This window comes from Suncus etruscus, chromosome 15 (genome assembly GCF_024139225.1).
Source record: "Suncus etruscus isolate mSunEtr1 chromosome 15, mSunEtr1.pri.cur, whole genome shotgun sequence".
Classification (NCBI taxonomy): domain Eukaryota; kingdom Metazoa; phylum Chordata; class Mammalia; order Eulipotyphla; family Soricidae; genus Suncus; species Suncus etruscus.
In genome coordinates, this window is record NC_064862.1 from 14814251 (window position 1) to 14841252 (window position 27002).

Consider the following 27002-nt stretch of genomic DNA (forward strand, 5'->3'; position numbering starts at 1 on the left):
AAAGTTGAAATGTCACATTGTCGCTTGAAAATCCACTGTAAACAGCTGTTAATCTTGGTGTCTAATAAAGCAAAAGGAAAGATAAAATTAGGAAATACTAAAAGACATTTTTAAAATAATAACATAAAAATTCAATAATATTTTCTGTAACTACAGAAAATATTATTATCTAGGACTTTTTACTTAGGTTATTTGCCTCTGTTATCATATATCTATTATATTTATCTCTGGATAATATGTGTATGTATAGATCAATCGCTTGCTTCTAGAGATCAAGAGTATAATTTTTCCAATTTGGACAATACCAGGTTATGATTTAAAAAAAAGCCTTGAAAAATGTGTTGATTTAAATTAAACTTCAAAACTTTATTTATGGGGCGAGAGGTAATGCAGGGGTTTAAGCACTTTATCTTGCATGTAAACTACCTTAATTCAATCCCCAAAACCACATATGGTCCCTGAGCAGTTTTGAGGGTCACAGATCCAAGAGTAAGCCCCATGCATCATTGCATGAAGCATCCATCAAAATTTTGTAAGTTCTGGGGCTGGAGAGATAGCACAACAGTAAGGCATTAGACACAGAAGGACGGTGGTTCAAATCTCGGCATCCCATATGGTACCCCGAGCCTGCCAGGAGCGATTTCTGAGCATGGAGCCAGGAGTGACCTCTGAGCTCTTCCAGGTGTGACCCAAAACAAATAAACAAACAAAACACAAACAAAACAAGCAAAAATATCTATGGATTTCCCTAACTTAGGATATTGGCTATTTATTAACACTCAAAATTTTTTTGAATTTTTAGTCTGCAACATTGATCTCACACTCAGTGGACTTTTTCATCCAAAAAAAATTACTCAAAGTAATAAAATGTCAAACACCTAAGAATTGTTCATTTATAATAGTCAGATCATCATATGCTAAAGTACTCAGATTCAGGATTGATTAAATAACTTCTAATTCATTTTTCTTCAAGAGAAGGATTATTATGAATTGTTGAGGCATACACGTAAAAGTTCTACCAAGTATAAAATCATATACCTTATTCTAGACATAGATAGTCTCAAGTACCCTAAACAGTATTTCTCTACTGGGATCCCTAAGAACCCGCTTGAATGACCAGAATATTCTAAAAGGCTACAGTGAAAATTATGCAAATAATTTTTGCACAGCAGGAGACTAACAGTTGACTGATAGAATGGAGCTGGGTACAAGAAGGAAAATTGTTGGAAGTGAGACATGGTCAGATAAACATTGAGAAATGCAACCCTAGAATTTCTGTTTATATATATATATATATATATATATATATATATATATATATAAAATAAATACTGGGTGTGTCTTTGAATTTTCCATTTTTAAGAATTAAATCATGTGTAGCACACATGAAAATACATTTTACTCAGCACATATAGAAGAGTTTCATTCTTTTGTACTACTTTGTGGGAAAAACTAATTTTACTTTGATGATTTAATAATGATTTAAAGGGAAATCATAGTTGTAGTTCACTTAAAATGGTTTACAGTAAGAAAGAACCACATGAAATATCGATATAGATTTCAAAAGTGAAAAGCATAGTACAATGGACTAAAAATAATATAGTTTGCCTTGGTACAAGATTTAAATTCAATATTAAATTTAAAAAAGTGCAAATCATTGGAGTGGATTGGGCAACTCCATTGCCCTGAAGCCTTGGCAGCTGTATAGACAATCCATAAATGCTGCCCCACCAAAGGCCCAAGCTCATTGTTTTTCCATTACCTTCTGCATAGACACTTAATTGACAAAAACTCCAGGTATTCCCTGTTGGGGACTGAGATTTCTGGGTTTTTTTTTATATCAGGGAACACCACTTCCCCCACACCTCCATACTTCCAGAAGCTCCATCAGCTATGCCCATGATTAACAGCTCCCACCTTGTCAAGCTTATCGACCCAGAAGTCCTCAAAATTTTGGACACCTCCAAAATTTTTAATACTGACATTTCAGCAGTAATGCAGTCCTAGAATATGAAATTATTATAGAAGACACCTAAGCTCCCCAAACAAAATCAGCATCAGAATACTCAACTAGTAAATATTGACATAATAAACCCAATGTGAGATATGACAATTTTTTATGGAGGTGTCACATGTGGCAGTGCTTAGATCTTGATCCTGATGTCTGTACTCAAGGAATTCCTCTTAGTAGGTCTGTGGTGCTGGAAATCAAACCTGAGTCATCTACATGTAAGACAAGAATCCTACCTGCTGTACTATTGCTCCAACTTCAAATATTTTCTTTTACTGAAGTTGATTTAGATAATTTCATTATCATTTAGTTGTAACAAACAATATTAAGTAAATTACTTATTCCTGCCAAGGAACAGACTTAAGGAGGTGGGAAAACAGCACCATGAGTGACTGCTGAACAAGAGCCTGGTATTAAAAAAAAAAAGGTTTGTACTTATGGGCAAGATTTCAACACAATGATAGAAATGGTATGAGCTCTATGGTGTTATTTTTCTACAATTAACTGAAAATTTCAATGTCTCAATGTGATCAACAGGTTTTCATTGAGTTGCACATATAAACTACAATAAAATCTATTCAGTTTTACTGTTACTGGTTCTTTTGCAAATAAATATAACTGATGATTTTAGTGGATTATGGAATTTCAAAGCAATGTCTATTTTAGCATTATATCTATTTTTCTAAGTTAAATCCAAATGCTTGTTAGATATTAAAATTTAACAGGATTCATTTTGTAAACCATTTTTAGTTTTTTATTTCTTTAGTCTTAAATTGAGCTATACAATCTGATACATAATTTAAAATAACTTCATATTATATGATTAATCAATAACAATTAATGTTATAAATCATTTACTTTTATTAAATCTTAATTTCATTGTTTGTATTATTTATTTATTATTAAACAAATAAATATGTTGAGAACACTTTAACCCCTAAAAAAATCTATTCAATTGCCATCACAGGCTTTGGTTTATACATAAAAAAGAGATAACTCTATGTGGAGCTGAAGAAGGCAGATAGATAGGCAAGGAACCATGTGGCATTTTTGGTATGTGATAAAAGTGATAATATACAACCAGGAATTTGAAGAAGTTACTCCTGTCACTAGCCCTAAGGTGTCCAGATCACTATGGATTCTGGATCCTGATGAGAAGCTCCAGCAGGAACAAAAGCCCAAAAAGGAAGTCAAAGATCAACTGAATATGACCCTTCACTTGGCGATCGCCCTTGCAACTTAGTAAAGTTCCCCTTGCTCAGGTAGAAAGCCCTGCTCAAAGTGGGTTGGGAGAAACCCTACTGGAGCCAACTTCAAAGGAGATGAACACACGTGCTCCATGGGCCCACATACATTGTGCCTCCAGTTATATGATGCTCACATATTCCCTCTTGAGATGTGGACTCTTCTACTTTCATACATGGATCTCTACATCTTCATAAAGCCTAATCCCTGTTATCCTCCCCTCTCCCTTCCTCTCCCTTCAAAAAAAAACTTGTTTTTACTTTATAGTTCATCTTCTCCTGAAATTCTTTTCTTTGAGGGTAGGTGATGGATCTGAAAGGCCTGGGCAAGTTCAAGAACTGACTTTCCTCTCGAGTAAAGAGCAATTCCTCGCTCCAGTCTGAGTCCACAAGTTTCCCAAAAAATCAGTTTCCCAAAAAATTGGCAGGGATCCACATCCATGTCAGGGAGACTAAGTGGACATCAGGTAATGCTTAAAAGTCAACTAGGGGTCAAGAAGGGGCTGATGGGATTTGAGGACTGTGTTGTGGAGGGGCCCATCCAACACTTTATCTGTTTTAGATACTCCAGCTGTTTCTAGTGGCAAAGAGGTAAAGAAAGCAGAAGATTCAAAAAATGAGGGGAGAGCCCAGTTATGAACAACTTTATTGAATCTAGAGAATGGTTTTATGATAGACAGGCAATATTATCTATTACTGCTGATTATAATGATTCTTATATCATATTACAGTTTATTGTAGACTGGCTATTTGATCATGATGAGAGATTTGAGCATGAGGAGTTGAGGGAGAGAGGAGTGAAATTAGAAGGCCAACTGGAGTTTGTTTCTTAAATCCATTTTAGATGTAACCTGGGAATTGAGCAAAGTTGTTCAGCAGGAAGAATTGTCAATAGATACTTTGACAAGAGAGGGAACAAGTTTCCCTGAGGTGATCTTTGGAGGCAACAACAGTTAAGAATATCTCTGCAGTTCAGAACCTGAGCAACTGAGAACACTTCTATTACTTGAACTCAACAGATTTGTAGAGCAATGGGTTAGATAAGGAAAAAAAAAAAAGACATTGTTATTGCTCTTCCTCCTCCTTTGCTTTTATTATTGTTACTCTTACTGTTGAAATAGTACCTTAACACAGTGCTTCTCAAATAGTGGGGCGAGCCTCCGCAGGGGGAGGGAGGCTCCGTAAAGGGGGGTGCGTTTGACCTCGGCAAACTCTGTCATAACAAGCTAAGCCTCGTGTTTATGTCTCTGCATGTCTCGGGAGCTGAGAGTTGCTGTGTCCTGCTTCAAACCCCGCTTCGAAAAGCTATGCATTGCAAAACGTGCTCATTGTAGCCATTAATCCAGACATCACCTCTGATAAAAAAGCAGCTCAAAATATTTTATGTTTTTGTTTTGCAGGTTAAAGTATTTTTTAATAAAGATATTATTTACAGTCGCGTGGGGGGGGCGCAAAAAATGTTTTCTTCTTCCTAGGGGGGCATGACAGAAAATAATTAAGAAGCACTGGCTTAGCCTGTCCTTTATTCTTATTACTCATTGTCTAGTAGATTTCCTTTCCCACCTTCCTAAAACATCTAAAATCACCACTATATATCCCACACCACAATTTGGCAAACATGTCACCTGTAATTGGCCTTTTTTTCTACACTAATTTAGTATCCAAAGCAAGTTTAGTTAGCATAACTGTCCACCCTGGATATAACCTTGATTGTAAACTTCATATCTAATGTTATACCTTCCTTCCCAATCCCTGATAGTATTCTTACCAAAAAAAAAAAAAAAAAATTCTTGCCTCATGTTTGTATAGTTCACTGTTCTTGGTCTTTTCTAATCTCAGCTATTTTTCATATATTCTAATTTCTATAATTTTCACCAAATCTTCCCCATTACCAATACCATCTGCATTTATTCTCAAGAACTCTTCTCCTACTCCTAATAGTACAAATAAATCTTCTGACCTATTTTCTTAGATATTCCTTCCCTCAACTAAGGAGATTCATTAGTTGCCCTAAGGAGAGTCATTAGTTGTCTGTATCTTAGCTGTTCCTCTGTAAAATAAAGGAACTCAAATATGTGCCTGCCTTGAATACAGGCAGGGGGTGGGGGAGGAAAGAGATGAGGGACAATGGTGGTGGGAATGTTGCACTGATAAAGGTTGGTGTTCTTTTTATGACTGAAACTCAACTACAAACATGTTTGTAATCATGGTGTTTATATTATTCAAAAAATAAAAACAAAAATATCTGTGAATAGTTTCCATTTTAACTTTTTTCTTTCGGGGGATGAAGGGACTGTGACCACACCTGGCAGCACTCAGGGCCACGCCTACTCTGTGCCCAGAAATTAGTTCTGGCAGGCTGTAGAACCATTTCGGATGCAGGATATCAAACCCAGGTCAGCCATGTGCAGGACAAATGCCCTACCCACTGTGCCAATCTCAGGCCCCTCCATTTTAACTTTTGATCCAACTATGTTTTACTATCCCCCTCTCTCTCCACACACAAACTTTATTTCTAATTGTGATAAGTTCTTATTTACCACCTAACTTAACTTCAAATTTTTCCTTTTTACTTCCTAATAATTTCCAAAGTCCTAACTACATTTTTCATCATATTCATCATTATTTCTTAGGCTAAGGCAAGTTTAGCTCACATCATAAAGCTGTTCACTTGATAGCAAGTGCTGTTTATTAGATTTTTCAATTGTCAGTACCAAAAACAATGAGATCAAATGAGTAAACTGCAATAATTTCAGGTGTAAAAGAAAGCAACCACATTTGAAAATTTCTTTATGGTGAGACCTTAGGATCTGAGAAATCTGTAAAAGAAAGCGTTGACAATGCTCCTGACAAGTGGTTACTGACATGCTATCTATTTTGATTTTCTCTGACATACTCCTGAGGTTTCCATGCTCATTTCTGTGAGATGCCCTCACTTCTGACTTCCTTTTGTCCCATAAATGCCAATTTTGATCAGCTAACAATAAAGTAAGAGTGACAAGAAAAAAACAATTTAACTTAGCTGACTGTTCCCTTACAATCAAAAGCAAATACAATTTGTTCTTCTGAATGTTATAATAAGAGCAATTTTTAATTCCTGTACTCAGAAATCATCTTAATGCTTTGATTTTTTTACAAAATCAAGGTGATTTTGAGATACACTGAACATCTCATTCATTGAAGATAAGAAACTTCTTTAATAGCTGACAAATCAGTTTATAAACTGATTTTTGTCTAACAAAGAAAAAAAAGGAAAATCTCTCCCCAATGGTCTATCTATAGTAAAATGAGACCAATGAACTCAGATATTAAGTAATCATAGTCACAAATAATTTTAATAATATTACACTTTAATATTAAACAATGGATTCCTTGAATATATTAGCTTTTAAAGAGACCTGAATTTGGCATTATTTAAGCCTGGCTAATAAATGCAGCATTGTACAATTGTAGATGAGTAGTGTCCTGTCTAGCAAAGTCTGTTTAAGTAGGACTACATCACCCCTAAGTTCGATGGGGGTTCCACAGTTCTGACTCTTCTGGGCTCAACTTCAGCCTACCCAGAGGCCTTCCCATTCCCCACAGCTCTGAAGTCACGTCCTCTCATCTCTCTCCATAAATATTTATGGAAGGAGCAAGAAAATAAGTAGCATAGCCAGTTAGAAACAGCCTTTCAATCTCACTTGTATCTCTCATATCATCTACTTTATCACCAAGTCATTCTGGACAGGTAATGTAGCCACAATTTCTCATCTCTTCCTATGACAAAATTCATCTTTGAATTGCCTGGAGAGCCCAGGACAGTAAATTGTACACTCTGGAGATGTAGTGCATTTGATATTAATTTGAGGGCTGTACCAGAATTATTTCTAATGTGTGGGTCAACTGGGTATAAATTTGGGAATCAAGGCTCCTTTGATTATTCAGTATGACCTGTCCTAGGTACCATGACTTAGGCCACATTGATCTCAAGATGGCCCACCATGTCCTAAATGAGGTTGTACAAAATATAACTACTTCCCTAAATTCTTTGGCCACTGATCAGCATACTGTTCCATTTCTCACTGTCAACACTTCAATGGAAATATCGACCTTATTCTGAAAAAGAAAAATTGAATTCGCCACAGTATGCTGGAAAAACAAGCTGTGCTGGAAAAACACTGAGTCAAATAAACATGTGTTACAACGTGGCCCTGATTTGTCACAAGGCCTTGGAAAGTTATCCCTGTTCATTAGGTCTCAATGAAAACAACCAGGTAATAGCTCTACTTTGGATATCATAGAGCATTCTGGGCAGGTCAAAGACTCTATACTGTGGAGCTACTATCAGTGGTTGACTCTGGAGAGTACTATTGCCCTCCTGCGTAACCAACCCAGGAAAGGGTTTAGGAGTATTAGGACTAATAAAAATCACCATGACACTAGGTCTGGTGGCTAATATCCCACCAGCTTGATAAGGCAGCTCTCAAGGTAAACCTGAAGCCCACTAGACCCTCACCACCTGATTTCTCAGGAGCCATGGCTTCTGGCTGGAATGAAGATTTGCTCTGTGTAGGAAAGAAAAGCCAGTGAACCTGGTCCCACCCATATGTTTCAGGTTCCCCAAAACCATCTTTTATGAAAAAAAAAAAATCAGGAGATAGTGAAATAAATTTTATTTAGGAAAAATGCTAGAGGAGGGGAGGAAGAGAGAAATAGAGAGATACATTCAAGAGGGAACACACCAGTCATTTTCAAAGGGGATAAAGCCCACAAAGTAATATAAATTACACATCCCAAACAGATCTGAATGACCACAGAATGGAGATGCAGCCCACCTGCTTTTGCCAAATTGGTTTTACCGGCATTTTCCCTAACTGTGACCACTTTTGGCTTTCTATGGAAATAAGATGTTTTTCTAGAGCACTGTTCAGGGGAAAGGGCTTTCAACTTTTTGTGGCCTTTTTGTTTTCTTGTGTCTGTGTTTGGGTAACATCTCGCTGTGCTCAGGACTTACTCTTGGCTCTGAGCTTAGTTCTAGCAGGAATCCAGGACCACTGTGGTACTAAGCATCAAACCTGGGCTAGCTCTGTGCAAAGCAAGCACCTTATTTATTGTTCTACCTCTCATAGTTTTCTGTTTCTCTGGGTGAGTCCTCTCCCATGGGCCCTATTCTTCTCTGGGCTGGCTGGCACTGCAATGGCACAGGGGCCAGGTAGTCTTGTCAGTCCTGCTTCTGCAGCTACAAAGGAGTCTGGCCTTGATGCCTTTGGGCTACTCCAGGGCTGGTAACAAAACAGCATCATTGGATCACATCTTAGTTTCACTGCTTCCCAAGTGAGTCAGTGCTAAAATCCCCTGTGAGCCTGGAAGCTTCAGAACTACATCAACCACAGTGAAGCAGAAAGCAAACAGTATCCACAGGGCCATCATTCCATGCTCCTGGGAGATCTTACTGTCTTAGAGTTCAGGTCTTTTCCCTATTTCCTTCCTTAGCAAAGACCAGCTCTCATTTAATAACTTCATTTTATTTCTACAAAGTAGGCATGTTGGAGGAGGGATGCGGGAAAGGGTATATGTGCACACGCACATGTGTGTGACAAAAACACAAATAATGAAACCTATATAGCTTCTGTCCTTTCTTTCTGCATACCATGGAGCCAAGCAACAAAGAGAAACCATGGTACACTGAGAAGCCAACAAAGGCAATGTTTGTAAAGCAGAGGGGCTGGTCTGCCAGAAGACAACAGGGCCTGGAAGCATTACCCCTGTCACTGGACTGCAAGCATTACTCTTTTCACATGGAAGGGCCCACCTGCTTGGAGCATGTTTTCATGCACAAGTCACGGCTTCCTTTGTAGAAACATCAATGGCAAGCCCAAGCAAAGCCTACCAGAAAGTCAGCCCTAGACTAAAGGGAAAGAATCAGGTATAACCACAGTCTTTTCAATTCAAGCAGAATCTGTTTCTAGGTCATGACACCAAAAGCCCCCTTAAGCCCCTGAGGAAAGGACAAGGGAAAGAAGCAGATGGCACAACTATACGGTACATTTGGAAGAACAAACTTTGCCAAACTTCTGATAAAAGTCTTCTTGGGCCTGGGTCAAGGCATCTTCATCAATGTACACAGCCGGTCTCTTGGCCACGAGGAAGTACTGCACCTTCCTCAGCTTCCAGCCCAGCACATACCGGAGCCAGCCACACACGGCAGCAGTTGAGCGGCCCACCCCAGCATTGCAGTGCACGTACACTGTGTGTCCATTCTCCAGGAGCCCATGCAGGAGCCACACGGCCTGGGGCAGCATCTGCACTCGGCCTAGAAGGGAGAAAGTACAGCAGACAGGTGAATAATGGCCCACCAATCGCTTCTGCAACACCAGAGTGACACTGAGCTCCTGCTGGTGGGTATAACAGCATACAAAGCCTAACTACAGCTTCCTGAGCCCTTCCTGCATCTTCTGCCCTTTAGCCAGACAGTCCTCCAGGAAGGATCAGCAGCAAATAGTCTAAATAACTCAGTAACTTCCCCTTTAGTTTTTGCTATGAAAGCTCCTTCCATCAACAAGAACATAGTAAAAATGCCATGTTCCTTTAAGGCTGGGGGTGCCAGAAGGCAAATGCCAGTCATAAACCCCCTGTTAAAAATCATTTTTCAAGGGGCCAGAGATATAGCACAGCAGTAGGCTGTTTGTCCTGCATGCGTTCTGATCCAGTATGGATGGTGGTTCGAATTCTGGCGTCCCATATGGTCCCCCGAGCCTGCCAGGAGAGAGTTCAGAGCACAGAGCCAGGAGTAACCCTTGAGTAAAAACAAAAACAAAAAACAAAAACAAAAGCAAAACATTTTTCACTGCGTCACTCAGTCACACTATTTAAGAAGATTCAAACAAATGCTAAAATAGACTAAAGAAGAACTAGTGTATTATCAGTCCTGAGCACCCACCTTTGTCAGCCTGACCTCAGCTGGACCCTTGTTTAGGGACAGAAGTGTCTAGTTTGACCAGTGCTCAGATTTACCAAGCCCACCAGCCTGCCAGATACTGTCCCAAGTGCTCCACAAACAAGAGATTGTTGGTATTCTCCCCAACTTACATCTGAAGGAACTGAGGTATAAGAGATTTGCCAGGACTGTCTCATTCTAATTGGCTGGTCAAACCCAGTCAGACAGACTATGATGCCTCTAGTCCTAATCCCTACACTATGCCCACTGCCTGCCCACATGGTAAGTGGCCCCCTCACTATACATATGGGTTCTCCCTGGTCTCTGCAACTCATCTACCTGATGGATGCATCTCCCCACCTCCCCATCCCACAAAGAAGCATGCCCTCCTTGGATTTAGCATCTCTCCATAATTCTACAGAAGTTTTCTATGTCTAAGGGCCCCTGTCCCTCTCCTTAAAAAACATTATTCTAGAGGGTCAGGGAGATAAGATTTAAGGCCAAGCTCATATTTTAAATAAAAGGTGCTGGGTTCCATCCCTGGCATTGTATATTCGCTAAGCATAGCTAGGAATGATTCCTAAACACAGAGTTGTGAGTAGCCCCTGGACACACACGTGCGAGCGCCCACACACAGACACACACACAAATGAACAAAGAGTCTAGACAGCCTGCAATAATAACCCACTAAGGAATAAAAAGGGAATCCCCAGGATCAATACTGGCAATAGATGGATACTGCCAACCAGTGGCCCTGATTTTGGTGTTTTATCTATTTAGGTTCCATAAATAATTTAATTTGATGATGTTTTCCTTCTTAAAAACAGCAATTCTTCAGAAAGAAATACAGAAATCAGCACTTTACATAAAATATTCCGAATTTTACATACTGGGATGCAGCTGAAAATATTAGTTAAGGATTTAACATGCCACAGGGTTTTAATTCTACAGGAAAAAATTATAGAATTAAAAAGAAAAAAAAAAGAATAAAAACTACCAGTACTGTTGTGAATACAGGGATAAAGGGACTCTCATTCACTGCTAGTGGAAATGTCGACTGGTTCAGCCTTCCTGAAAAACAGTAGGGATAGTCCTAAAAAATTTAAAACTCAACTTCCAATTGACCCTGCAACTCCATTCTTAGATATCCCAAGGTCCTCACAAATACACACACACAAAATGGAGAAATGACATTTGTACCTCTGTGATCCTTACAACTCTATTCACTATAGACAATATCTGGAAATAACCCAATAGTCCAAGAATCAATGGCTGGATCAACAAACTATGGTACCTATACACAATGAACTATTACTGAGCCATAGAAAAAGATAAAATCATAAAATATACTATTGCATGGAGGGACCTGGAGTATATCATGCACAATGAATTTATATATAAAGGGAGAGAGACTGACTTAGAATGTTCTCTCTCATATGTGGATATAAAGAAACATAATATGGGATAACAAATGCTCTAAGAACATTAGAACTGATATTCAGTAGGAAATATACCTCCGGAGGGAGCTGATGGATAGGATAGGGTTGGGGCAGCACCTATGGTGGAGAGACACCTTCAACCAGGAGGAGGAGAAACTGCTGAAAGGTGGTAACGTGTTATGTGTGAAACCCCATCAGCAATAGTGCGAAAACAAATCTATTTTAAAAAGAATCCTTTTAAGTAGCAGACTGGTGGTGGGAGGAAAATGAGGATGAGGGACAGCACTGATGAAGGGAAGTGGACACTGGTGAAGGGATCAGTGGTGAAATGCTGTATGCTTGAAAATTATTCATGAATAACTTTGTAATTTCACAATGACTAATATTTTTTAAATCAAGCAACTAATAAAATGTGTGATTCATACTTTGTAACTTCATAGTCATTCATTTTTCTCCTAGATGCTCAAAAGCATTCTTTAAGAGCATGAATATAAACAAAATAAAACAAAGCCCAAGACTATCAGTCTGATCTCAGACTTACAAATTATCCTTTAATCTAGTTTCTGGGCCACGCCATCTAAGGCTAACTGAATGAGGGATGGAAAAAAGCTTCCTGAGAACCTGGAGATGTGATTCTAGACATAGATTTAAATTCTTTTATGTATGAGGTTCCAGGTTTATCCCTGTCACTACGTGGCCCACGGCCTCTGAGTATTTCCCTGGACAGGCCTCCCCTTAACAATAAAGTATACATTCATATGCACTTTCATAAGTGCATAAATTAATATGTAAATAAATATTCCTGTCAATATGTAAATGAGCAAGCAAAGAGTGTGAGAAATGGGTGCAAGGACAGAGATGAGCAACTTGCTAAAACAACACACACACACCCTTTCTTACTCTAGGATAAGATCTATTGTATGAAAATATCCTTTGGCATTAATAACACTGTCTCAACTTTTCTGATTTTCAAAACACTTTCATATCAATTCCATTGTTCAACAGTTTGATTTTGTTTGGCACCTACACCCAGCAACATTCAAGGGCTCTTCTTGGCTCTGTGCTCTTGTGTTCTGGAGGAACCATGTGGTATCTGGGATTCAAGCTTGGGTTGGCCACATGCAAGGCAAACATCTTAACTCCTGTTCTCTTTATCTCTCTCGGTTTCTCTCTCTCTTCTCTCTTCTCTTTATCTCTCTGTCTTTCTGTGTGTGTGTGTGTGTGTGTGTGTGTGTGTGTGTGTGTGTGTGTGTGTACCTGCTTTCTCATACTCTCATGATTTCCATCCAGGAAGAGTTGAATTCCACGCACTGAGTCAGAGAAAAGAACTCAGAGCGCAGCACAAAGGGTGGCTGAGGATTCAGGTGGCACATTATCTCATCTGCAAGGCAACGGCAGCTCATTTGTTATCAGCAGCACAGCACTGACAGGGGTCAACACGCAGCCCTCCCGCTGCCTCTGCCTCAGTAAGAGAAAGCAGAATTTTACAGAGCTGACTAGCGCTGCCTTCCATACAGTACTGTATTTGAGAAGGCTGCTCATTTGTGTCTCGGGTTTGTGTCTCAAACACACACTAGAATCTTTGAAAACTTTTTTTTGGAAGAAGAAGAAGAAAAGAAACAAACAAAAAAGCCTAGACAACCTCTCTGCATATGACAAAACATACACGAGTAAAGATGACACAATTGATTGTAACGGGTCTCTGACAGCCATTGGTGACAGCTGGGTCTAACGAACTGTCTTCCTGCTCAGACATTATCTGACAGCATTATGCTGCAGCTCAAAACACTTCCAGCTGGGGTTTTCTTAGGGTTTTCAAAATACCCAGCTGAATTCATCTACATCCCAGTTGTGCTAATGTTGTGAATCACAGATAGACCCAATGGTCGAAAACTCCCCTGTGACTCTGAACTGGTGGTTAACCCTTTGATTACTCACAGGTTATACTGTCCCAAGGTAACCCTTTCTTTCAGTAGTCATCTCAGCATTTGAAGTGTTACATGTGGGAGCTTTCACTGTTGTCAAATCGCCTTTATGTCAAAGATGCTCTACCACTATTCTTGGCATGTGGGGACTATGACCTAAGCAAGTTTCCAACACGACCACACTGAATCTCTGAGGATTGCTTTTTCTTGGGTTCCTGTTTATGCTCGGACTGAAGTTGATGTCAATGACTGTTGCAAGTCAGCCCTGGGTGGGGGCAGAATGCCAGGTCACACCCTAGGGTAGGGCACAATCATCGATCAGGGTAGGGTCAGTAACATAAAAATCCCATAAAATGTTTACATATACAACAAATGACCTTGAGTGAGTAGAGCTTTTGCGCAAGTAGTGGTTTGAGAGTGGAAGGGCATGTTTGCCTACTCAGTGTCTTTGAGCCTGTCTCACCATTCTGCAAAGGGGGAATGATGCATCACACCGAAATCCAAGACATGAAAATCAGGTTGAGTCTTTTTCCATCTGGCTTACTTCACTAAGCCTTATCCCCTCTAGGTCCATCCATATGGCTGCAAGGATTTCTTTCTCTCTATAATGTTCCAAGGCAATGTTACTTCAATAGAAATAAACCAATGAAAACATGATGCCCAAATTCAGCACACCCAGGACAAGATAAGCAGGCCTACACTAACAACAGGCTCTGTTTTGAAACAAGCTAAACAACTTGGATAGGGAGATGATCTCAAGTCCATTTCTCTCCTGTGTACTTTTCTCACACTTCTTTAATCTTCTGTGTTTAAAAAAAAAAAGCTCAATATCTAATTTGAGTTTCCTTGAATCGGCTTTACCAGGAGGAATAACCAAGCTAACATATCTCCAGGAACAGAAATTATGCCCCCATTTAAACACTGTGGTAATTCAGTTGAGACACAGAGGAGTTGAGGATGTGGTTAAGCAATGTAGAAGGCCCTCGTTTTAATTCCCAATGCTATTCATCAACCCATTCCCCCCCACACACACACACACACAAATAAAAACACCATAAACAGACTCTAGAATCCAGACTCAGGAGGCCCATTGGAGATCCAGAGGGCCAATTCAAGGCTCCAACACTGTGTGCCTTGGGTTATTCTTTCCACAGATCTCAGTCCCATATCTTGGGACTCTGCCTGAATCCAAGACCTGCAGACCTGCATGAAGAGTCCCTGAGAGCATATGGGGAGAAGCTATAAAATGTGTGGGGATCCCCATAAGTCTGTGTGCACTGAGATCCAGCCTCTCTGTTCTAAGACCTTCTGCTACATGGTTTTACATCTTTCATACTTTGGTTTCTTGGACTGCAAAATGGAGATAGCCACAATACCCACTGGGTCTCTTCAGTGAGTTGATGTGTGCAGTTTCTTCTAAGAGTATTGATGTGCAATGTGTTCTCTGGAGGATGAGGGCTGAGGTTAGGGAACAGATCCTCCTAGACATCACCATCTTCCTTCTTACCCTCAAAATAGCAGGTCACCAAATTCCCTCAGCCCAAGCTGTCCATGGCTCTCTGCTGCCCCCTGCCGACATCTGGTTGACAATACTTGAAGATCCTGGTTCTCTTGGCTTCATATACTGTTTCCTCCAAGTAATTACTTTTACACCCAGGCTGCAATGCAAGTCAATGCTCCAAAACCCCATGCTTTGGCACTATGACTCGTCTTCTCCTACACCATGCACGGCCTGTCTCCTTTTACATCAACCTGCCATACATGCTCGATCTGCCATGTTACTCCTACAGCCACTCTTCCTGCCGCTCCACAAGAAGGGTTCTTCCCAAGTCGCAAGCCACCTGGCACACAAAGCTCATTCCTACCTCATTCTTCTCTGTAATGAGGTCTTAAGTAAAGTTCAAAAGTCTACAGAGTTCTGCTATTAGTACTATTAAATTATAACAGTTTTAGAATTCACTATTAAATCAAAAGTCTGCCTTTCATTGTCTCTGCTGGGCAAGTGTCAATGTCACCATAATCCTTTCACCAATATGTTCAGCCAATATGGGTACAATGAAATAAATTTAGTTATGAACACACTACTCCAAGCTGCACTGCTTCTCTGATGATTGCTCACTTTAACTACTGCATTGACCATCTTCCAAATCTGAGTTCCTTTCTGCTCTATCCTTTACAATGTAATATAAGTATACTTCTGGAGTGAAAACTGATGGTTTTGGCATGTCCCAGCGACTCATTATTTCAAATGCTTCTCACCACATTGGAATAGAATCTAGTCCTTCTTGTGGCCATGATCTGTTGACACATCTCTCCACCAGCCTGCCATTTTTTTTTTTTGATCTTACAACATTCTATACTTTCCTGCAATGGCAAATCCCAAGCTGCTATCCCAGCCTGAAATTCTCTTTTCCACTCAAACTACCAATCTACCTACCCAAACTACTCTTCAGGTTTTATAGCCCATGTCATTTCACAAGAGAGGTTTCTCTACATCTGTTCCCTGCATCCATTTTGCTTGTGCAGGCTCTCAGAGCAAGTTTGGTACATTTTTTCTAACAACTTACCAGACTTGTAAATTAGTCTGAAGTCATGTGAATATTTCTCTTCCATTGAGATTTCTATGCCCCAGATAGAGAAGTTCTCCTATATTCCTGTATTCTCAACTTCTAGCCTAATGCCACCAACTGTAGATTCCTAATACATATCATAGAGTGACTAAACACATCAAAGTTGTGTTTAACAGAATTGTAGCTAGGATGTCAAGATACCTTCCGAATATATTTTTTCCATTTCTATTATTCTTGGGTCATTCAATTATAGAAAGATAGATAAGTAATAGATAGAAAAACATTAAGAGCCTCTCTGAAAAACTTTCAGTAAGAAACCAGAAAGATTTTTCTGTCTCTTAATCTGATTCGGGAGGAGGGGGGTTTGAAAGAGAAGAACTGTGGAAACCTTTGGGGAAGGAGGTAGGTACACTGGTGATGAGTGCAGTGTTGGACTTAAGTACACAGGAAACTATCATCAACAGTATTATAGGTCACAATAGATCATTCAAATAGTTTACGAAAGTTATAGACAAGAAAGGAATGCTCTGCCTCTTACCTTCAGTGCTCATATCTGGAGTTGGCATCCAGATGTAGGCCAAACCTTCTTTTTTATACAGTTTCATCAGCATATTTGCAGTCATGCGTTCTTGGGAGTGATTGCAGCCTGAAGAATTCTGTACAATATCCTCTTCTGTCTGAAAATTCATTACAGCTGTAATTCCCAATTCATGTTTCAGTTTGATGGTTATATGTTCCACTTGGCGGGGACAACTGCCCAGCCAGATATTTGGTAGAATTCTAATAAGAACACACAGAGGAGGCAACTATTATTGTTATCAATTGAGATCTACTGAAAGGCATGAAAAACATTTAGTATTAAAATGCCAATAACCTTTAAATCTGGTCTAGGAAAAAATCATATAGAAATAGAAAGTTGTGGAGCTAGAAATATAATAGAAAAAATGTGCTCTATCCCCAGAATTTTAGAGGTCCCTAAATGCCATAAGATGTGTCCCCATGTGACACTTGTGGCCTTCAGCACTACTAGGCCCAAGCAGCAGAGCACCTCCCAGCAATTCTATGAGGACAAAAAAATACGAGAAATGACATTTGCACACCTCTATGTTCCTTGCAGCATTATCCACAATCAAGACTAAAAACAATCTAAGTCCAAGACTAAATGACTGCATAAAGAAACTATGATGCATATACAAAGTGAATAGTGCAAGGCCATAAGAAAAGATAAAAATTGAACAATTTTCTGAGAATTTTTAAAAATACTGGAAAGTATCTTGCTGAAATTAATCAGAGGAAGAGACACCAACACAGGATGATCTTGCTCATATGTTAGATATAAAGAAACACAGGGTGAAATAAAAAATACCAAAAAACAAGAGAAACAAAAAATCTAACTGGTCTTTAGTAAGAAAAATGCCATTTGAAGTGGATGAGGATAAGATAGGGAGGGAGCAACAACTATGGGGCTATAGTGGAGGGAAGTGTTCAACTGGGAGGAAGTGGTAAGAAAAGGTGGTAAAGTGTAATTTGTGAAACCCTATCAGCAGCAGAACTGTAAACCACAGTGCAAAAACAAACAAACAAACAAAAAACAAGATAAAGCACTCTCCAAACAAGTAAGTGGAAGCAGAGATAAACAGATGGAACTATATTAAGCTGAGAAGCTTCTGTACCTCAAAGGAAATAGTGCCTAGGATTCAAAAGCCACCCACAGAATGGGAGAAACTATTTACTCAATATCCATCAGATAAGGGCATAATATTGAAAATATACAAGGTACTGACAGAACTTAACAAGAAAGAAACATATAGTCCCATCAAAAAATGGGGAGAAGAAATATGAACAGACACTTCCTCAAAGAAGAAATACAAATGGCCAAATGACACATGAAAAAATGCTCCACATCACTAATCATCAGGGAAATGCAAATCAAAACAATAATGAAGTACCATCTCACACCAGAGAATGGTACAAATCACAAAGATCAAGAATAATAAATGCTGGTGGGCATGTGGGAAGAAAGAACTCTCATGCTGATGGGAATGCCATCATTGTTTATGAAAAACAGTATGAAGATTCCACAAAAAGCTGGAAACTGAACTCCGATATATATGATCCAGCTATACCATTCCTAGGGATATGCCTAGGAACACAAAAATATAATTCAAAAATCCCTTCCTCACACCTATATTCATTGCAATGCTATTTACAATAGCCAGATGCTGGAAACAACCAAGATGCCCTTCAACAGATGAATGGTTAAAGAAACTATGGTACATATACACAATGGAATATTATGCAGCCATCAGAAGAGATGAAATCATGAAATTTTCCTATATGTGGATATACATGGAATCTATTATGCTGAGTAAAATAAGTCAGAAGGAAAGAGAGATAGAGACAGAATCGTCTCACTCATCTGGGAGTTCTAAGAAAAATAAGACATTTTTGCAACAATCCTCAGAGACAAAAAGAGGAGGGCTGGAAGGTCCAGCTCATGACATGAAGCTCACCACAAAGAGTGGTGAATGCTGTTAGGGAAATAACTACACTAACAACTAGCATGACAATATTAAAAAATGAGAGAAGCAGAATGCCTTTCTCGAATACAGGAAGGGTTGGGAAAGGAAGGAGGGTGGCATTGGTGGTGGGAATGTTGTACTGGTGAAAGTGTGTGTTCTGTTTATGACTGAAACCCCACTACAATCATGCTTTAATCATGGTGCTTCAAGATTAAAAAGAAAAGCATGGTAAGTGCCTCTCACAGTGGCAGACTGATGGATGAGAGGCAAAAGAGAGGGGGCATTGATGGACAGAAGTAGACATTGATGAAGGGGTCAATGTTGAAAATACGTATGCCTGAAAGTTATTCAAATCATGAATAACTTTGTAATAACATTGTAACTAATTTTAAAAACGTAAATAAATAAAAATGTCCACTTTCTTCATTTTAATTCAATATAGTGCTTAGAAGTAAAGGCAACAGCAATCAAGCAAGATAAATAAATGAAAGGGATCCAAATTAGAAAAGAAGGATTCAAACTATCACCATTTGTAGATAACATGATGATAAACACAGAAGAGCTGCTCCCTGCCAGTGGCACCCAGAAAGCACATTGCCCCAAGGTGAGTATTTCCCACCCTGATCAAACACTGCTGAAATTCATTTGAAACAATAAATGCTCAATAAAGTTAAAGCAACCTAGGGAAAAAAAGATGGGAGGCACTTCTTTCCCCAACTTTAAGTTGTACTACAAAGCAATAGTCATTAAAATAGCGTGGTATTGGAATAAAGATAGACCCTCAGATCAATAGAATAAACTTGAGTATTCAGAGAATGACCCTAGACATACAATCAATTAATCTTTGACAAAGGGGAAAGAAACACAAAATGGAGCAAGGAAAGCCTCTTCAACAAGTAGTGCTGGGACAACTGGTCATCAGCAACATGCAAAAAAGCGAACTCAGACCTCCAGCTAACACCATGCACAAAGATCAAATCCAAATGGATTAAAGACCTTGATATCAGATCTGAAACTATAAAGTATATAGAAGAAAATGTGGGGCCGGAGAGGTGGTGCTAGAGATAAGGTGTCTGCCTTGCAAGCGCTAGCCAAGGAAGGACCGAGGTTCAATCCCCTGGCGTCCCATATGGTCCCCCCAAGCCAGGGGCAATTTCTGAGCGCTTAGCCAGGAGTAACCACTAAGCATCAAATGGGTGTGGCCAAAAAAAAAAGAAGAAGAAGAAGAAAATGTAGGCAAAACACTCCATCATATTGAAGGCATCTTCAAGGAGAAAACACCACTCTCCAAACTAGTGGAAGCAGAGAAAAACAAATGAAACTACATTAAACTGAGAGACTTCTGCAACTTCAAAAGAAATAGTGAGTAGGGTATAAAGGTCACACCGGAATGGGGAGGGTATGTGGTGAAAAGGAACTCTCATTCACTGCTGCTGCTGGCATTGCTGTCTGGTTCAGGAATGGTTTCTAAAAGCAATATGAATACTCCTCAAAAATCTAGAAACTGAGCTCCCACATGATCCAGAAATACCACTCCTAGGGATATACCCTAGCTGCACAAAAATACAATACACTCCTATGTTTCTATGCACACCTCATTGCAGCGCTATTTACAATAGCCAGAATATGGAAACAACACAGGTGCCTGACAATAGATGAGTAGCTAAAGAAAATGTGATACATATATACAATGTAATACTATGCTGCTTAAGTCATGACATTTGTCTGTACATGAATAGACATAGAAACTATTAAGCTGACTGAAATAAGTTAGAAGGAGAGAGATAAAAACAGAAGAATCTTACTCATCTGTAGAGTTTTAGAAAAATAGAAGATAGCACACCGCTGGGTGTGACCCAAAAACCAAAAAAAAAAAAAAAAAGTTAGCTTTTGGGGCCAGAGAGATAGCATGGAGGTAAGGCATTTGTCTTTCATGCAGGAGGTCATCGGTTCGAATCCCGGCATCCCATATGGTCCCCTGTGCCTGCCAGGAGCAATTTCTGAGCCTGGAGCCAGGAATAACCCCTGAGCACTGCCGGGTGTGACCCAAAAACCACAAAAAAAAAAAAAAAAAAAAAAAGAATTAAACAACCCCATTCACATTAGTACCACACAAACTCAAATATCTAGGAGTCAACTTGACTAAAGACATGAAGGACCTATACAAAGAAAACTATAAAACCCTGCTACAAGAAATAAGAGAGGACATTCAGAAATGAAAACACATAACCTGCTCATGGATTGGCAGAATTAACATCATTAAAATGGCAATACTCCCCAAAGTATTACACAGATTTAATGTGTTCCCTCTAAAGATACCCATGACATTCTTCAAAGAAGTGGATCAAATACTTCTGAAGTTCATTGGGAATAATAAACACCCTAAATTGCTAAAGCAAACCTTGGGAAAAGGAATATGGGAGGCATTTATTTTCCCCAACTTTAAACTATTACAAAGAATTAGTTATGAAAACAGCATGGTATTGGAATAAAGACAGACCCTCAGATCAGTGGAATAGGCTTGAGTACTCAGAGAATGTTCCTCACACATACAGTCACCTAATTTTTGATAAAAGAGCAAGAAATCCTAAATGAAGCAAGGAAAGCCTCTTCAACAAGTGGTGTTGACACAACTGGTTAACCATTTGCAAAAAAGTGAAGAAAGGAAGAAGGGAGGGAGGAAGGGAGGGAGGGTTGTGAGAGGGAGGAAAGAAGGGAGGGAAGGAGGGAGGAGGGAAGGAAGGAAGCAAGGAAGGAAGGTGGGAGGGAGGGAAAGAGGGAGAGAAGGAAAGAGAAAGGGAGGAGGTGAGGGAGGGAGGGAGGGAGGAAGGAAGGAAGGAAGGAAGGAAGGAAGGAAGGAAGGAAGGAAGGAAGGAAGGAAGGAAGGAAGGGAGGGAGGGAGGGAGGGAGGGAGGGAGGGAGGGAGGGAGGGAGGGAGGGAGGGAGGGAGGGAGGGAGGGAGGGAGGGAGGGAGGAAGGGGGAAGAGGAGGATAAAAAGGTAGGTATGTGTGAAAAAAGAAATGATAGATCTCCTGTCATTTGTTATAATACAGACTGACTTGAACACATTGTAAGTGAGATAAATCAACCAGAAAGATGAGTATGAGATCTGAAATTTTATTAAACTCTAAAATCAAAAACTAAATGTTTAAAATGTATTTACCAGTATGGGTATTTGGCCACAAAAACAGATGTAGTCTAATAGTACAAACTTAGAATAAATAGCAAATAAAACATAAAGATCTAATAAAGAGTTAATAGTATCTAGAGTGAACATAGAGTAGTATTATACCATAATTCTCAAACTTACTGAGACTAGAATTTAATTATTCCAACTACTAAATAAAGGATGATCGTATAAATAAGTGTCAAAATAGATATCACACAACATTTTCATGAAAAACAAAGAAATAGTGCATTTGGAAATTCACAAAGGTCAGATCAGGACATTTAACTCTAAAAAATAATGATTCCAAGTCCCAACCATAATCAATACATAGAATGACACATGCTACTTAACATATATTATTCTATTATCTAATTTAGTCTTAGTTTTCAATGTTTAAACTAAATAAAAGATTCAGATCAAGTCAAACCAAACAAACCCAAAAATGGCATACATAAATATATATACATATAAGTATACTTAAATATGTATAATATAAAAATAAATATATATTTTATTTATGTATATCATCTTTGGATATGTACATATATATTTCCCAACTCAAATTTCTAATGGAAATAAGCTCTTGAAACATACACCCAAATAAATAGTAGTTTCTAATCAGATAGTTCTGCCTTTCTGATAATAAAATTATTTTTTAGAAATGCTAGATCAGAGTTCATATTTAAGAAGTGAGTATAAAAATCCTTGTGTTATTAACTGAGAGGTTCTGAAACAATAAGGGAGAAAACTAAGGATACATTCTGAAAACAAGTATTATAACAAAGGATATAAAAATCATAAAATTATACTGAGTAATTTAAAAGTGAGATGCAAAGACAAAACCTCTGTACTTAGTGAAAGAAAAGGAAGATATCAAACTCTCACTGTGCAGATGACATGATACTATATTTAGAAAATCTTAAAGACTTTACCATAAAGCTTTTAGAAACAATAGATTTGTTATATTAAAGTGGCAGGCTACAAAACTGACAAACTCAATTGTGTTTTTATATACACATAATAAAGAGAAGGAAGGAACATTACAAAAATAATCCCATTCACAATTGTGCCTCAGAAAATCAATTACCTTGGAGTCAACTAAATTAAAGAGGTGAAAGATCTAGTCAAAAAAAAAACTACAAAACTCTGCTTCAAGAAATAAAAGAAGATACAAGGAAATGATAATATATACTCTGATCATGGATTGGGAGGATTAACATAATTAAAATGGCAATGCTTTCCAAAGCACTGTACAAATTTAATGTCATCCCTATAAAAATCACCATAATATTTTTCTTTTTCTTTTTTTTTTTTGTGCCTTTTTTTTTTTTTTTTTTTTTTTTTTTTTTTTTTTGATTTTTGGGTCACGCCCGGCAGCGCTCAGCGGTTACTCCTGGCTCTACGCTCAGAAATCACTCCTGGCAAGCTCGGGGGACCATAGGGGATGCCGGGATTTGAACCACTGACCTTCTGCATGCAAGGCAAATGCCTTACTTCCATGCTATCTCTCCGGCCCTGATATTTTTCCAAAAAGTTGATTAAACAGTATAAAATACATTTGAAACAAAATGCCCACAAATAGCTAAAGTAGTCCTTAGGGAAAAGAAGATGGGAGGCAAAACTTTTCCCAACTTTAAATTGTTTTATTAAATAGAATTCATTAAAACATCATGGTATTGGAAAAAAGACAGACCCTCATATCAATGGAATAGACTTGAGTATTCTGAGACTGACCAATTAATCTATGATAAAGGGGAAGAAATACAAAGTGGAGCTACGAAGGTATAAGTGGTGTTAGGAAAAACTGGCCAACTACATGCAAAAAAAGTGAACTCAGTCCTTTCTTTAACACCATGCACAAAGATCAAACCAAAATGAATTAAAAACCTTGCCTGTTGAAGAACTGAGCTTACCAAATTTCTTGGGGAATATTTAACAACAGTGGGTAAGAAGGGAACAGACAAAAAGGAAATTACTGGCGGATACATACTATTGTATGTATAAAACATAAATATTAACAATACTGCAAACCAGGTACCTAAATAATAATAATAATAATATATATATATATATATACTTATTGACTTAAGTTTCTGGAAAAATTGTGTTTTCCTGTAAAATAATACTAAACTTCCAAAATGAATAGTGGAACAGAAAATATTGCAAGCTATACTTCAAAACTTCCAGAGAATTATTCTACTAATAGCTCACTGTCAATCATAAGTTATGTCAGAGATATCTGGCAACTTCACAATGATAGCTGGGAAAAGATCAAAGCGAAACCACTGTATAAAATGGGTACTGTCAATTAGTGAGCCCTGTCTCAGTGGGTTCTCAAATCTTTTACATTCAAGTCACAGGAGGTACTCCTATTAAAATTTCAATTAGCAGAAAAACTGTTCCTAAGATCATCATAAAACAGCTCTAGCAGTAGGTATATAGTTTTGTGCATTCTCTTTTTCCTAGAAATGTACCAGATTTACTATTCAGTATATGCATCCAAAGTCTAGCACCTTATGTCAGCCTGGCAGTTTCCAATAATCATGTAAGAAAGGCCTAGTCCATAGATTTTTGTGATACCTCTTAATAGCATTAAATGTATATGTCTATGAGAAATGACAGAATGGAAACTTCTTAGTTCTGTACATGTTCATGCAAAGTGAAGTTCTTACCTCTCTTAAAAAAATTAGTTTCAGGATGCAAATGACTGATTGAGAGCAAGACAGAAACTGGTATGCAGTAACAGCTAGTAATATATAAGAAAACATCCATGAATTTAATGGAAGACATCTTGTTAGAAGTCAAAACTAAATCTTCTGTCTCTTGACAAATATTTAGATACTTAGATACCTGAAATTTTTAGTTTTGTAGAAAAACCATATTAACTTGAGATTTTTGAATATTTCTATTTAGATTCAGCAAAATTGGATTGTTTAAAATCTGTCCTATGACATTACAATTTAGCTAAGACTAGGAGATAGGGATGGCTGACATTCAGGTAACTTATTTTTTGAACTATAAATCAAAATAAAAATTTTGGCCTATTTTATGGTTTTAGTTTTGGAGTCACATGCAATGGTGTTCAGAGCTTACTCTTGGCTCTAAGGTCAAGAATCATTCTTGGTGTAGCTCAGGGGGCTGGCGATCAAACCCACATTGCTGTACCATCTCTCCAGAATGAAATCCAAAAGAATTTCATTCATTTGACTAATAAAAAAATTAGTTTCATTAATTTAAGTGAACTGAATTTTTTATTCCAAATAACATAACATCATTATCATGCCAGGTAATATTTCATCATTTGTTCCACCTTTGTATTGACAGGATAACAGTGACTAAACTATAAGAAACAGATCCTACATGCTCCAACTTGGCAGTCAAAAAGGGTCTCTTTGGCAATCTTGAGAATATTTTTGTTTGTTTGTTTGTTTTGGGGCCACACCTGGCGATGCTCAGGGGTTACTCCTGGCTGTCTGCTTAGAAATAAATAGCTCCTGGCAGGCACGGGGGACCATATGGGACACCGGGATTCGAACCAACCACCTTTGGTCCTGGATCGGCTGCTTGCAAGGCAAACGCTGCTGTGCTATCTCTCCGGGCCCAATCTTGAGAATATTAAGCAGAAAGAACATATAAGCATTGTACAAAAAGCATACAGTGCATGTATAATAGAAGGAAGAAAGGAAAAGACGAGAAAACTAGAAACAAAATCATTATTTGGACTTTAAATTCCAGTTTTCAACAATAATGGTCATGTGAATGGCAGAAGAATCTTTTCCTAAAGATACAAATTGGCACAATTTTTGGTTCATGGGAAAAATGAAGTTAAAAGTAACAACAATGGTTCACTCTGAGGACTTCGGGGAAAACTCCTATCTCTGTCTGCCTGAAACCGTGCTTCTGAACTTCCGAAGGTTTCCTCAGGGGCCTAGGGAACGCACCCCCAAAAAAACCTGCATTTTAAAGCTGGTGAGTGCCTGCATTGTGGGGCCGCGGAATCGCTCTGCCCTGCCCTGCCTTTGTTCACTCTGAGGACTTCGGGGAAAACTCCTATCTCTGTCTGCCTAAAACTGTGCTTCTGAACTTCCGAAGGTTTCCTCAGGGGCCTAGGGAGTGCACCCCCAAAAAAACTGCATTTTAAATCTGGTGAGTGCCTGCATTGTGGGGCCGCGGAATCGCTGCTCTGCCCTGCCCTGCCTTTGTTCACTCTGAGGATTTCAGGGAAAACTCCTATCTCTGTCTGCCTGAAACTGTGCTTCTGAACTTCCGAAGGTTTCCTCAGGGGCCTAGGGAACGCACCCCCAAAAAACCCTGCATTTTAAAGCTGGTGAGTGCCTGCATTGTGTGGCCGCGGAATCGCTCTGCCCTGCCCTGCCTTTGTTCACTCTGAGGACTTTCAACTAGAGGCAGCAGAAGCCCTCAGCCGCTTCGCTTCCCTTTGCAGCCGCAAACTCTTCCTAATCAATGAACCCCACCACAACACGCAGGAAAAAACACACTACAAGCGTGACAATGGGGAAAACTCGCAGGCAAACACCATCCATAGAGAATGAAGACGAAAGCTCGGCTGATCTAATAAATTACAACAACCTGATTAACCTTTCAGATAAGGAGTTTAGAATAGAAATATGGAATATGTTTGTAGAACTCAAAAAGAGCATAAATCGATCTGAAGAGAACACAAAAACAGAAATCAGAAAACTCCAAACTGAAATAACAGATCTGAAAAATACGGTTGCTCAACTGAAAACCACAATGGATAGCCTCGCCAACAGGGTATCAGCAGCTCAGGAGAGAATCGGAGTACTGGAAGATGAGATGCAGAAAAGCTCAACACAACAAAAGAAATTGGAAAAGACCATTAAGACAAACGAACAGGCAATGGAAAATGTACTCAAGGCATGCGAAGAGATGAAAATAGAAGTCTTTGATAAACTCAACAGAAACAACATAAGAATCATTGGAGTCCCAGAAACCCCGGAAGGAGATCTCCAAGAAGAATCAACTGTCAAAGACATCATCAAAGAGATACTCCCAGAGTTAAAGCCTACATGCAATCAAATACTGCATGCCCGAAGAATACCAGCTAAAAGAGACCCAAAGAAAAACACCCCAAGACACATCCTCATTACAATGACAAATCCCATAGATAGGGATAGAATACTGAAAGAAGCAAGATCAAAAAGGGAAATTACATTCAAA

At 38.8% G+C, this 27002-nt stretch overlaps 1 protein-coding gene across 2 annotated transcripts in view; it reads right to left on the reverse strand.

The window, feature by feature from the left end:
- Positions 1-8348: 8348 nt before the first annotated feature.
- EPM2A (EPM2A glucan phosphatase, laforin) overlaps positions 8349-27002 on the reverse strand; it is a 108704-nt gene continuing 90050 nt past the window's right edge. Inside the window, exons 3-5 of one of the 2 annotated variants that reach the window (XM_049789356.1) lie at positions 16647-16888; positions 8772-9550; positions 8349-8689 (exon numbers count right to left, since the gene is read on the reverse strand). In XM_049789356.1, the coding sequence (XP_049645313.1) occupies positions 9273-9550; positions 16647-16888 (520 nt within the window). In that variant the 3' untranslated portion in view covers positions 8349-8689; positions 8772-9272. Of the gene's footprint in view, positions 8690-8771; positions 9551-16646; positions 16889-27002 lie in introns of those variants that run through there. The other variant, XM_049789357.1, reaches the window with a different exon arrangement.